Genomic DNA, 13,436 nt, shown 5'->3' on the forward strand with positions numbered 1-13,436 from the left:
TGACAGTGTTGTCCCCATTCCGTCCCTGAGAAAACCAAAGCTTAAAAGTTGTGAGAGCCAGGGCTGTGGAGCGGTCACTGGCAACCCTAACCCTGACCCTAGTCCCCCAGCACGTGGCCCTCCTGCCCGTGGCCCTCCTGCAGCTCGGCTAACGCCCGCCTTCCCCCCAGATGTCTCTCACGTCTTCCCGGAGTTCCCGGCGCCCGACCTGGGCAGCGCCCTGCTGCAGGAGGGCATCACGCTGCACGACGTCAAGGCCCTGCAGCTGGTCTACCGGCGGCACTGCGAGGTGACTGCCCGCCCCCCGCCGCGCCCGGGGAGACCCTGAGCCTGGGCCTCGGGGTGGGGGTCCCCCCAGGGCCGGGGCTGGAGAGCCGAGCGAGCCTGCCCTCCCCCCACAACCCGGTGAGGAGGTCAGCCTCCCGCGTCGCCAGAACCGCCAAACTCTGCGACATCACCAGGTGTCCCCGGGTGACCCGGAGGAGGAGGCAGAGGCGGGAGCGGCCCCCTGCTTCCTCTCGCCAAGTAGACAGAACCTCCACCCTCTAAACCGTGGCACGTCCGTCCCCTCTTGTGGTCGCTCTCTGGATTTCAGGGGACCCCACTGCAGCTCTCCACGCTGCCCACTTGGCATGTCCCGACGACACGTGATAGGCACACTTTTTAACACGCACACCCGTGAGGTCGACGGCTGTGTTTATTCGCAGGCAACTTTAGACGTCGTGGTGAACCTCCAGTTTCACTACATTGAGAAGCTGTGGCTTTCCTTCTGGAACTCGAAAGCCTCCTCGGGCGATGGCCCGGCCTCTCTACCTGCCAGGTAACTGCCCTCGCCCCGCCCCTGCCCCCAGTGGCCACGGAGCCACCAGCTCATTTCCCAGGACCCCGGCGCTAACCTGCAGGCTGCGGACACGCACACTGTGACCCACAGACAAATGCGTCCCCTTTCCAAGAATCGGCGCTCAGAGCCCCCTTCTGTGTGTGTGTGTGTGTGTGTGTGTGTGTGTGTGTGTGTGTGGTTTCCACACTGACTGTGTTGCCCATTCCCTTGCTTCAGCACGAGACACTGTAGAGGGGACCCCATGCCGGCCCAGATAGGGGACGTGTCATCCCCTGGCCACAGGCAGGGAAGGGGGCGGCGCGGGCCCACTGGGGAATGAGAGGTGGGCGAGGTCTGTCCCGGGGGCCCTCTGCCACCCTGCGGGCCGCGGCTCACCCCGGCTGTCCCGTCCCCCACAGCGACGGGGAACCCGAAGGTGCCGTCCTCCCAAAGGACAAGCTGGTGTCTCTGTGTAAATGCGAGCCCATTCTCAAGTGGATGAGGAACTGCGACCACATCCTGTACCAGGCCCTGGTGGAGATCCTCATCCCCGACGTGCTGCGGCCGGTGCCCAGTAAGCGGCTCTGCGGGCTGCTGCGCCCCCCCGGCACCCCTGTGCTTTCCCTGCCCCCCCCCCAGAACGAGGCCGAGCGGAGGGCCAGCTCGCGGCTCTGGGGAGGCCCGTCACCCTTGGGTCACCGCCCGCCAGCACTGGCCCGGGCTTTGGCGTGCTCGGTGCTGCGGGGCTCCCAGTGACACTCCAGTCTCCAAGTTCCTCTGGGGCCCGGGATGCCCCCCAGGAGATCCCCAGAGCGGGGCTGAGGTCACGGGATAGCCCTACCCCTCCCTGTCTGCACGTTTGCTGAAAGCCTGGGGAGGGTCTCGACCCGCTGTGCCCCTCTGCCTCCAGGGCCGCCTGCAGGGCCCCCCCCCGGGGGTGATGACACACGCCCCCCCTCCCCGCAGGGGGCATGCCCTGCTAGCCCCTTACAGGCTCTCCCTTGCGGCCCCCAGGGTCCTGAGGGTAGAAGCCCCAGAGTGAGGAAGCTGAGCCCTGAGGCCTCGCGCTTAAGGAATGACCGCGGGGGGAGGGGGGGGCAGGCATGGGTACACCTGGTGGTGACCTATCAGTTTTTGTGCCCTTTGGCACGACGGAAACTTCGGTCTTTCTTAATGAACTGGTCTGCTGCTTTTGTGCCACAAAATGGGAAACAGCCAAACCATTGCGCTTCTCCTTTGGGCTTGCCCGCCCCGGAGCCGTTCACCGCAATGCGCAGTTAGAGTCTCCGTGTTCAGGTTTGGGTCGGGGTATATTTGCTTTTACATTTTCGAAGTCTTTTCTTTTTAAACAGTCTGACTTGTTTCTTATTTGCCAGCCACCTCACAATAAACTCGGAAGTTGGTGGAAGATCTGTACGTGCATGTGTGTGGGTCAGGGCTTCTCCTCAGCACTGGGGACTGTTCTCTGTAATGGGGGGCCGTCCTGGGCACTACAGGGGGGTTGAGCCCAGCCCCCACCCGCTCGATGCCGGAGCTTCCCCCACTGGGACGACCACAGATGTCTGTACACACCCCCCAGTGTCCCCGGGGGCAGAGTCGCGCTGGGTGAGGGGACCACTAAGGCAGGAGGCAGAGGAACAGAGATGAAGGCACTGGGTGGCCCCAGTTCTCACCCGGCGCCTCCCTCACTAAATGCCCTACGTTCTCCCTGGTCCCTCGTCCGTGTGTGCTCAGCCGCCTCTTTCTCTTGCTCCAACAGCTTCATTGCATGTGCGCCTCTTCCATTCCTGCTGATCCTGATGGGGATCAGGACTGCCTTTCTCACTGTGTCATGGCTTGTGTCCCCCAGGTACCTTGACACAGGCCATCCGTAATTTTGCCAAGAGCTTGGAAGGCTGGTTGACGAACGCCATGAGAGACTTCCCACAGCAGGTCATCCAGACCAAGGTAACCGCTCCACTCTGGGGGGGCAGCTGGGAAGGGCTCAGGGAGGGGCTCTTGGCCCTGTGCCCAGGCAAAGCAGGCCGCTCCCGAGGGTCCTGAGGACCATGAGTCCCCCGCCCCCCAGGAAGCCTCGAGGATGCTGGCGATGTGGGACGGACACTCGCAGGGAGGGGCACGACAGAAGCTGTCATTTGCTGTGATGCATTTGGGTGGATTCAGAACAGATAGAATGTTTCTGTGCACCTCACGGGCGGGAGGGTTTAATCTCCTTGCTGTCACCCTTACTGCAATAGTCTTGGCCGCAAAGCAGAATTTAAAATGTGGAGAGCGGGCCTCCGTGCGCAGAAGAGAGTGACGGCTGCTCTCGCAAGCGCCGCTTAGAGACCTGCGCACAGGTGAGGCCGCGCTCCGAGCATTGGGCCGCCCTGACCGTGGTCTGGAACAATCTGTTCGACCAGTGACTCTCAAACCTCAGGGTGCGGGGCGCCTGGGGCTCGGTCAGCTGAGCGTCTGCCTTCAGCTCAGCTCGTGATCCCAGGGTCCTGGGATCGAGCCCCGCGTCGGGCTCCCTGCACAGCGGAGAGCCTGCTTCTCCCTCTGCCTGCCGCTCCCCCTGCTTGTGCACGCGCGCGCTCCCTCTCTAATAAATAAATAAAATCTTAACAACAAAAAAAAGAAACATAGCCATGCTTATTTAAAAAAAACAAAAAAACCTCAGGGTGCATCGGAGTCCCCAAAGTAGTGGGTAAAATCGCAGATTCCCAGGCCCCGGCCCCACGAAGCTTGATCCAGTGGCACCCAGGGATCCGTATTCCCCCACCCTGGCCGCTCCAGAGAGCAGAAGGAATTCTAGAAACAGCGGCGTCAGCACCCTGTCCCGGGCGCTAACTCAGCGACGCTATGGCGTCTGCTCTAGATGCCGAGATGCCTCGGGAGGTTCGTGTCCTTCGCTTATTCTCACTCTTCGGGTCCTTGAGACCGTCGGAAGGGTGGGTCCCCCCTCCCTCCCCTCCGCACTGTCCCGGAGCCCACAATCCCCTCCACGGAGAGGAGAGACCGCGCTCTCCCCCGCGCCTCACCGTCTGCACCTCCCTCGGCCACAGGTCGGCGTGGTCAGCGCCTTTGCCCAGACCCTGCGCAGATACACGTCGCTCAACCACCTCGCTCAGGCGGCGCGCGCCGTGCTGCAGAACACCTCCCAGATCAACCAGATGCTCAGTGACCTCAACCGCGTGGACTTCGCCAACGTGCAGGTGACTTTCTCCAATGCAATTCCCCGCGACCTGGGATGGGGCGTGGGGACCGGGCTGCAGATCAGCGACCCCCACCCCGCCTTCTAGCCTCGAGAAAAAGGCTCAAAACCACAAAATGCAACCCGCAGCAAAACCCAGCGTGCATGAGAACAGGGTCAGGGCGGAAGCCCCCTCCCTGCAGCCCCCCAGGCCTCCAGGTGCTGGGACCCACACCTTGGGTCACCCTCCTTAAGAATCCACCTTCCTGCTGCCATCCTCACAGCTCTCTGCTCTGGGCTCAGCAAAGTGCAGGCTGTGTTCCTGCGCGTCCTGCCTCAGTGGTGCTCACGCCGAGTTCAGGCTCTGAGGTCATCCGCTAAATAAACACACACACCTTTAGAGAAATGAGCACTTAAAAGTAAAACACCACAAACACACGGTGTGTGGTCTGAGCTTTGGCCCCAGGAAGCATGGGTTTCCGCGTTTGGAACCAGGGCAGGCTCCCTCTCGGGCTGTCCGTCTGTCCGGCTCCACCCCGGGGGCTCAAGTGGCAGCCAGCAAAGGCCCGGAGCGGGTGCTGGCCCCCATGCTCCCCCCGCACCCCACACGGCGCTGGTCCGGGGGTGGGGGTGGGGGGCCACCCTGACCTGCCGCCCACGCCCCGCAGGAGCAGGCCTCGTGGGTGTGCCAGTGTGAGGAGAGCGTGGTGCAGCGGCTGGAGCAGGACTTCAAGCTGACCCTGCAGCAGCAGAGCTCCCTGGACCAGTGGGCCAGCTGGCTGGACAACGTGGTCACCCAGGTCCTGAAGCAGCACGCCGGCAGCCCCAGCTTCCCCAAGGCCGCCCGCCAGTTCCTTCTGAAATGGTCCTTTTACAGGTAAGTCCGGCGTGGTTTCCGAGAGAACCCAGGGAAGGCGGGCACGGTGGGCTCCGGAGGCCCTGCGGCCCGCTCGCCAGGCTCCCGGGGCAGGCACCGTGTGCTGACGGAGACGGCCTGCGACTTCTCTTTCCAGACCTGTGCTCTCCTCTGGCTGACAGGAGGCGTTCGGGAGAAGGGCTGGCGCAGCATTAACGGCCAAGCCACGGCTCCCCGGGTGGGGGAAGGGAGCACGCAGAGACATCCCCCTCCCCCCTCCCCCCGCCGGGGACCCAAAATCCGAGTTCGCTTGTTTACCTTTAGGGGGCTTGGCCATACAGAGCCAAGGAGCTTCTGAGGAGAAAACAGCCCAAATCCCAAGCCGTTCCACTCTGTCCACTGACTCGGCCTTTGGGTCCACACACGTTCAAGCGACCTTTGCTTTCCACATGCTGGTCTGGACACGGCGGTCAGCACCTGGCTTCCCTCCTTGGCTGCCTTTGCTAAGCCGTCTCAGATCCACAGCCTGCTGAAGCCACCTCTCTTTCCCCCACTGCCAAACCAAGTGCCTTAAGAGTGCATCTACGCGCCGGCCCAGGAGGACGTGCAAAGCCTTAAGTATAATGTCATCAGCTGCTCTCACTGACTCACCTGCACACCCCATCGTTCCCACACAAGCACAGAGTGTCAGCCCGTTAAAAAAAAAATAACAGGGCACACTAACATTTTCAAAAGTTGATTGGAGCAGCCCCAACCCGCAGGTGGTCAGTGAGCGAGGGGAGAGGTGTTTACAGAGAATTTGCGGGAGCAAAGCAAGGAAATGAGGTGATCGGCTTGAGCTTGAGCTTCGCCGCTGCCACCGTGGAGGGGGGAGCCTGGCCCTTCGTGGCTGGTGGTTCGAGGGTTCCCTCTCAGAATCACACACGTCGCCTCCGGCTTGGTTCTGGGATGCTTGGGCCACACGGCGTCAGAGCTACTGCTGTGCAGGGCCCCCTGCTTGGGGACTCTGTCGGGGGCTCACACACATCTCCTCCTGCCTTGTCCCCTCCTGGTTCTTTTGCTACCACAGCGATGAGTGGGGAAGCCCTGAGGTGGGGCAGTCGGGTGTTTGGGGTCGGGTGCCAAGTGATCTCATCCCTTTAGATCAGGGGCCGCTTTTTCTGTGAAGAATCAGATAGTAAGTATTTCCAAGAAATAAATAAACTTTTATCGGCACACAACATGTAAATGAACAGGCATGACCAATGTGCCAATAAAACTTTATTTATGGACACCAAACTGTGAATCTCAGGTACTTTTCACGGGTCGTGGAACATAATTCTTCTTCTGACTGTGTCTCCAACCATTTAAACCCGTAAAACCCATTGTTAGTTCGCGGGCCGTACAGGCGTGGGCGGGGGGCTGGGTCTGGTCTGGATTTGGGGCCACACGTCCCCAGCCCCTGCTGCAGATGAAGTAGGCGAAAGCTCCCTGAAGTTCTGTCTTGTTTTAGGCACCTAAACCACTGACTGAGGAGCCAAGGCTGGATGGGAGGGAATCCCAGGAGGAGGGAAGGCCGGGAAAGGCTGCCCGCCGTGGGCGAGTCGTCAGGGCACTACGACTGACCACAGGCCATTGGCTAAGGCTTGTGTCAGACAGAGACACAATGTCCCATCTCCACGGCCCCCTGCTTAGAGCTGACTGCCCCGCCCGCCTCCCCTCCACCCCCGCCTGTCACAACGGACACAGGGGCGGTCTGGGTGGCTGGCAGGCCCCTTGTGGGATCTATGGGGCCCCCCCCCGAAAAGCCTGGCCCAACTGCCTGCCTGCCTGCGAGTCCATGCTCCCCGGAAGTCCCCAGCCTCTGTCTGCCCATCCCCCCAGCTCCATGGTGATCCGCGACCTCACGCTACGCAGCGCCGCCAGCTTTGGCTCCTTCCACCTGATCCGCCTGCTCTATGACGAGTACATGTTCTACCTGGTGGAGCACCGTGTCGCCGAGGCGACCGGAGAGACGCCCATTGCTGTGATGGGAGAGGTGAGGGCCCCTCCTGCCCTGGGGACCCCGGCACGCCGTGGGCAGTGTGTGTGACACAGTGGACGGCCCAAAGAGAAAACACTCACAGGAGGCCTGTGGGTGGGAAAGCGCTCGCACGCTGGAGCCCACTGGCCTGGGTTCAGCCCTGGCCCCTCCGCCTCCTAGAGCGTTCCTGCCCCTGAAATGAGACCTGGAACACCCGGCCCGTGGGAGGTCTCCTGTTGGAACAGACATATAAAATGTACCATTCTGGCCATTTTAAAGTGAACGATTCAGTGGCATTTAGTACATTAAGAGTTGTGCAGCCACCACTTCTAAGTCCAGAACATTCCATCACCCCAAAGGCAAACCCCACCCCTATCAGCTGTCACCACCATCCCTCTCCCCCGGCGCTGGCACCTGCCACCCTGCTTTCTGCCAGGATCTGCCTGTCGTGGGCGCCACACCCGGGTGGAATCATACGTGGGTGTGGCCTTTCTTGTCTGGCATCTGTCACTCCACATCATCTTTGCAAGATGCAGCCGCGCTGTAGCGCGGATCATTGCCTTACTGCTTCTGTGGCCAGATCATATTTCCTTGCACGGACAGTCCACATTTGGCTTTACCTGTTCATATGTTGATGACCACATGGGTTGTTTACAGCTTTGCGCTGCTGTGGGCACACATTCTTGTTTGAATACCTGTGTTCACTTCTTTTGGGTACATTCCTAGGAGCGGAATTGCCGGGTCATGTGGGGTTGTTTTGAGGAAGAAATGAGGTGATGCCTAGAGAGCTTTTAGTACATAATAAGCCTGTCACCTTTAGAGGCCACAGTCCCTGTCCTTTTGGTGGCCTGAGCAGTCAGCACCCACTCAGCCCTCCAGCAGCTCCCAGGCCAGACCCAGAAGGTGCCAGAGGGGACACACCAGCATCAGTGCCACTTCTCATGGGGGAACCGCTCTCCTTTACAAGCGAAGCCTGTGCTAACTACAGACAGAGGACAGTGCTGACATTCACCAGGACCAGGCCCCTCTGTGGAGGCCCCTGACTCTGGGCTTCTCTCTTTCAGTTCAACGATCTCGCCTCCCTATCGCTGACACTGCTCGATAAAGGTGGGTGTGTCCATGGCTTTTCCGTGAGGCTCTCCCAGGGGCTATTCCTCCCACCCTGGGCCTAGTAGACATCGAGGCAGCTCCCAGGGTGGGTTTGAGGGCCTTCAGGAGCTGGCATCCAGACAGGCTGGTGAGGCCTGGGCAGCAGCAGGTGTCCCAGTGATGCTTATGCGGGCCTGGCCCCTGCTGGGGCTCAGAGGAGCAGCCCTGCACCTCCTTCTTGGGTGGGGGCTTTGGGATGCCATCTAATCCTGCTCCCCAGACACCTCCACATCAGGCCCAGGAGCAGGCCACAGTCCTGGGCTGCCTGCATCCACTTGCCCCTACCCCAACCCATTCCCTGCCCCATGGGGTAGGGGGCACCAACTGCTGAGGGGGACCCTGCCAGGAATGTGACCCAGCAAATGGACACTGGTCAAGGGAGCTCTCCAGTAAGAAGGCCTCCCTGGGCACTGTAGGGCAGTGTCCACACCTGTGCACCTCTCTGAGAATGTGCTTCTCTCTCCCTCTCCTTCCTGCGCCCACACTCCTCATCCGCAACGCTAACCCTGCAGATGACCTCAGCGAGGATCGTGGCCGTGAGGCCAACTCTGACGCCCGCAGCCTGGGCGAGCCCCTGGTGAAGCGGGAGCGCAGTGACCCGAACCACTCCCTGCAGGGCATCTAGCTCTGCGGTGCCTTCCCCAGGCTCCAGACCGGGCCCCTCGAGCTCTACTGTAATAGTGCCTCTTAGATGACGTGACCTTTGCTCTGACTCACGGGGGCGCCCTCCAGAAGAAAAACCCTCGTGAACCACAACAGAAGGTCACATCGGGTTCCCGAGTGCCTGAGCTGCTCACCCGGTGCCTCCTGGGTCATCTTTTCCTTCTGAGTGTTCTTCTCTCCTCTGCCGGACCATGAACTTTGGTCCAAGTCTACCCATCCCGCCTGAGAGCTGAAAGGGGCCACGCTGGACGAGCGGGCACCTCTGCGTTGGGCTTCTCCTCGGATCAGCTGCTTCCAGCTTCCACCATTATTTTTTAAAACTCAGATCCCAGGAGGGAAGGGGTGTCCTGCAGCTGTTGGGCAGTCCCGAGCTGACCGGTGTCCACAGAGCCCCCTGCCTTGGTGCCCTGTGGTGGGAAGGGACCTTCTCCGCGCTGTGCCCAGGGCCCCCTGCCCTGCCGGCTGTGCTGAGGCGTGGAGGCCGGCGCACAGGCCCGCAGGAGCCCCATCTGCAGACACCTAACGTCCCCAGAAGCAGCTGTCAATCGCCATGGCCCCATGTGGCCCAGAGAACAAGTCACGGAAATGGGCCGCCCGTGCCAAGGCATAGTGGTGTCTTTAAGAACCAAGACCAGAAGTTTTATCAGCAACTGGAAGGATTTGGGTTCTGTCCAAGGTCACAGCCAATGTCAAGCCAAACTGCCAGGTCTGGAATGAGTTTGTTCCAAGGAGGCTGGGTGGTTGGTGTTTCAGTGGTATCTTCAGAGAGCAGCCATCGGGCCAAGCCTGCCTGGCTCCTGCCCCATAGAATCTTCTGGAATGCCTGCCTTTGAATTAGCAATCCTGGAGCACTTTGACCCAGGGCAAGTCCCATCTTGAACTGCTCAAAGTCGACACTCTTCTCTGGGCTAAGTGAATCCCGAGGACTTGCACAGCCCTTGACCTTTGAACACTCCGGATCCGGATCCGCCGTAACACATTGCACTTGGTTAGCTCCGTGCAAGAGTCCTGCCCCCAAGCCAACTGCAAAGAAGAAAGACAAACCTCTGGTCTAGGAAGCACCATCTTATGAAATGCAATAGTTTCTCCTTTTGGAAATATGTTTATACCAATAGTTTTGTGCTCTAATTGTTATTAGAATGTTTCTTATGAACATGTATATTGCAGTATATTCAGTCCCCAATATTTTTTTTCTCATTCACACAGAAGGTACTAATGTAAACTCACGTGGCCTTTAAAAACCTTACTTCCCAACAAGCAGGAGCGCTGAGCATTCCTAGGCCCACGCCAGGTGTGCAGGGCGGTGTGGAGGGGAAAGACAGGAAAGCTAGGCGCTTATTTTAGAAACCAGTCTATCATAATCACAATGTTTGTCTGGTTTTACAGTTCAAGACTTAGATGAAATCAGACGGAAAGAATGTCTTTAAAATATATCTATCTCCTCTCCTGGGAGACATTTAAGCTCACGGTTCTCGGATTGTAATGGCCTGCCTTTTCTTCCACGGGGGGTGAGCAGTACAAACCGGGTTTCCGCCTTACGCTCCTGCCTTTGCAGGATTCCACAAGGAACAATACAAATGACGGTAAAGACACGCGCCTTCCAAGCCCGTTCTTGTTTTTCATGGCAGTGAACACACGCGATCCACAGTCCAGCTTCTCCCCGACACACACACACACACACACACACACACACACACACACACGCGTGCGCGCGCACACACACACACACACACACACACACACGGTGGCCCGGGAGGATGCAGGCCTCCCTTCAGGCCAGTCCCCTGCCCTGGACAGCCAACCTGGCCGGGCTCCTGCCCTGCGAGGCTCCGAGGAGAAGCAGTGGCCTCCAGCACTCTGTTCTGGACTCTGGGGAGTGTTCCAGAAGGAGCACATTCCCTGAGCTTCATTTGGCAAGGCCAGCTCTGGGCTAGAGATGACAAGAAAACAATTTTCAGCCCAGGATGGTCAAGACTATTTGTAAGCAGACTAGACTTACTCAGATATGGCAGAATAAACCCCGGCTCCAGGCACTGGTGAAACCCACCGGTTGTTCCCAGGGCTTATTCGGTAGATGGGTGGGGGGCCAAACTTGGGAAGAATCACTGCACGAACTTGTTCTAAAATGGCCAAGTCCTGGGCCCCGTCCACAGAGAGGCTGCCTGGTGGGATTACCATGGGGGCTGGGAATCCGAGTTGTTTGGACTTCCCCTCTGGGGGGGTTGGAGGGGCTCTGACACAGGGGATTATAGGACTTTGAAGAAACCCTGCAGAGGAGACCAACAGGCTCAGGAACCAGGAACGGCCCACGGATGGGAAGATGTTCCAGAAATGTGGGACACAATTCCTGGTCAGCCACCCCTAAAAAGTTGCTTCTCCGTGTCAGGCCAATGCCCCACGTGCCCCAGAGATGCTCAGCCCTGGCCCCAGCCGAGGCCCATCTGTCCCCGGTAGAGGCCCTGAGGCCCCCAGGTGACACTAAAATCATCTAGTACTTCCCTGGGCTGGGACCTCCAAGGGCCTGCACGCAGCTTAATGCTCTGCCGTCACAGTCTTGAAATTCTTACTAGTTTTTGAACAAAGGGCCCACGCTTTCATTTTGCGCTGGGCCCCAGTGCAAATTTTGTGGCCAGTCTTGGGAAACTCCCAGGACACAACCATGCAGACTCCCCTTCAGCTGGGCAGCTGGGCCCTGTCTCTGTGGCGAGTCCCTGCCAGGCTCTGAGAACCCAGCGGAACCCCGACTCGCCCCATCCGCTCGTGGTTCACGATTGCAGGCCCTCTCCAGCCTGAGACCCCTGAGCAGTGCCAGCCCTTGCACCAAGCAGCAGCCACCCCCAGCCTGTCCTGTCTGAGAGCCAGGCCAGGTGCTGGGGTGGCAGGGTCCCTGGAGAAGGAGAGCCAGGCCCTGCTCATGGGCCTGAGTGGCTGGTGACGGAGTGAGCACAGGTGATGCCTCCATGACCACCGTCCCAGGAGCCAGAGAGGAGATGAGCAGGACAGACTGCTGAAGGCCCACAGGCTATCAAGTCCCTCAGGGCAGAGGGCCAAACAACAAAGGGAACCTAGTACCACCAAGAGCCTCTGGGAGGTTCTAATCACAATGGCTCCACACTAGATGCTTCTGTCCAATCTCCTCTTTTTGATAGTAGGTGTTACCCACACTGTACACATGGGAAAATTGAAGCTACCTGCTGGAATGCAGATATGACGGCTGGAGCATCAACAGCCATTTTAGACCCTGAGGTGGACTCCTATAATAAGGATGGCAAAGCAATGAGACAGAAGGAGCCTGGATCCCTGGTGATCATGGAGCTGCATTACAATCCTGATGACCCACAGAGTTCAGTAAGCTGCGGGGGGGGGGGGGGGGGCGGGCAGGGGAACCCACAGATGTTCTGCCTCTGGGAACTCTCTGGTAGCAAGAACTCTGAAGCAAGCTGTGAGGTACACCCACACACACACCCCCCCCCCCCACACACACACACACACATACACACACACTCCAGCTGTGGGTGTGCTAAGAAGGGAGAGACTCCCTAGCTGAGGGTGTCACCCCTCCACCACTTTTCCTCCCACAGCTCAGGCTGTTGCCCGTCTGCTCCCAGCTCCCACTCCAGAGCTTCATCCTTCCACACCTTCTGTGACCTGGTCCATACCCAAATGGAAATGCCCCTCCACGTGCTGCTGACTTGCCCCACAGTGGCCCGGCCCACCACTGCTCCGAGGTGTGTGGGTGCCTCGCCCTCCACAGAGCAAAATAGGAGCTCAGCATCTGACCGTTCGGGCCTCTTCCTCGTGCCTCCATCACGGCGCTGCCCACCATCCATCCAACCACCCAGACCAGAAACCCAGGGCCACCTTCATTGCCCACACCCCTCCTACTTCCCCAAAACGCCCATAACACGGTCACTCTCTCCTTCCTCCTTGCCACTCCCCAACTCCTCCTGGCCGGGAAAGGAAGCATGGTAGGGGAAATAGGGCTAGGCTATGCAGGTTTGAGTGCCAACTCCACGGTCACGGGCTGTGTCCTCAGGTATATTACAAATGACCCTTGAACAACATGCGGGTTAAAGGCGCCAACGCTCCTTGCGGCCAGAAAGTGCACACATATAACTTTTGACCCCCCAACAGCTTAACTAATGGCCTACTATTGACTGGAAGCCTTACCAATAAACAGTCAATTAACCCATGTTTTGTATGTTATATGTATTATCTACTGTATTCTCAAAACAAGCCAGAGAAGAAAATGTTATTAAGGAAACCATAAGGAAGAGAAAATAACATTTACAGCACTGTACTGAATTTATTGATATAAGTCTGCATATAAGTGGACCCACGCAGCTCAAACCCGTGGTGTTCAAGGGTCAGCTGTACTTAAATCAGTTTCTCCATCTGCAAAAAAAGGTAATAAAAATACCTACCTCACAGCCTTGTGAGCTTTAAATAAATTAATACTTAGTACTGGAGTAAGCATTCCACAACTGTGTCTTGGCCTCGGCACTGTGGACGCTTGGGACCAGACCATTCTTGCTGGTGGGGCGTGCGGGGCACTGTGGGATGTGGAGCAGCATCCCTGGCCTCACCCACCCCCTGCCAAGCGCACCTTCCCTCCCCCAGTCATGACAATCACAGATGTCTCCAGACACCTCCCAGTGGCCCCCGGAGGGGGGCAGAACGGACCCCGGGTGAGAACCACTGGGTGAGAGCACTGTCATGATGACCAGTTCCCTGCATCTTTTGTACCTTGGCAACCACATCACTTATCATT

At 58.7% G+C, this 13,436-nt stretch overlaps 1 protein-coding gene across 7 annotated transcripts in view; it reads left to right on the forward strand.

Moving 5' to 3' along the window:
• The window catches only part of RFX2 (regulatory factor X2), an 89,949-nt gene extending 79,692 nt beyond the window's left edge, over positions 1-10,257 (forward strand). For 6 of the 7 annotated variants that reach the window (XM_078056886.1, XM_036120674.2, XM_036120677.2 and 3 more), the window contains 9 exons: positions 171-289; positions 708-820; positions 1,240-1,394; positions 2,670-2,767; positions 3,868-4,017; positions 4,664-4,872; positions 6,715-6,868; positions 7,918-7,960; positions 8,515-10,257. In XM_078056886.1, coding sequence (XP_077913012.1) covers positions 171-289; positions 708-820; positions 1,240-1,394; positions 2,670-2,767; positions 3,868-4,017; positions 4,664-4,872; positions 6,715-6,868; positions 7,918-7,960; positions 8,515-8,627 — 1,154 coding nt within the window. In that variant the 3' untranslated portion in view covers positions 8,628-10,257. Of the gene's footprint in view, positions 1-170; positions 290-707; positions 821-1,239; positions 1,395-2,669; positions 2,768-3,867; positions 4,018-4,663; positions 4,873-5,175; positions 6,130-6,714; positions 6,869-7,917; positions 7,961-8,514 lie in introns of those variants that run through there. The other variant, XM_036120678.2, reaches the window with a different exon arrangement.
• The last annotated feature ends 3,179 nt before the right edge of the window (positions 10,258-13,436 follow it).

Source organism: Halichoerus grypus, chromosome 1 (genome assembly GCF_964656455.1).
Source record: "Halichoerus grypus chromosome 1, mHalGry1.hap1.1, whole genome shotgun sequence".
Taxonomy (NCBI): domain Eukaryota; kingdom Metazoa; phylum Chordata; class Mammalia; order Carnivora; family Phocidae; genus Halichoerus; species Halichoerus grypus.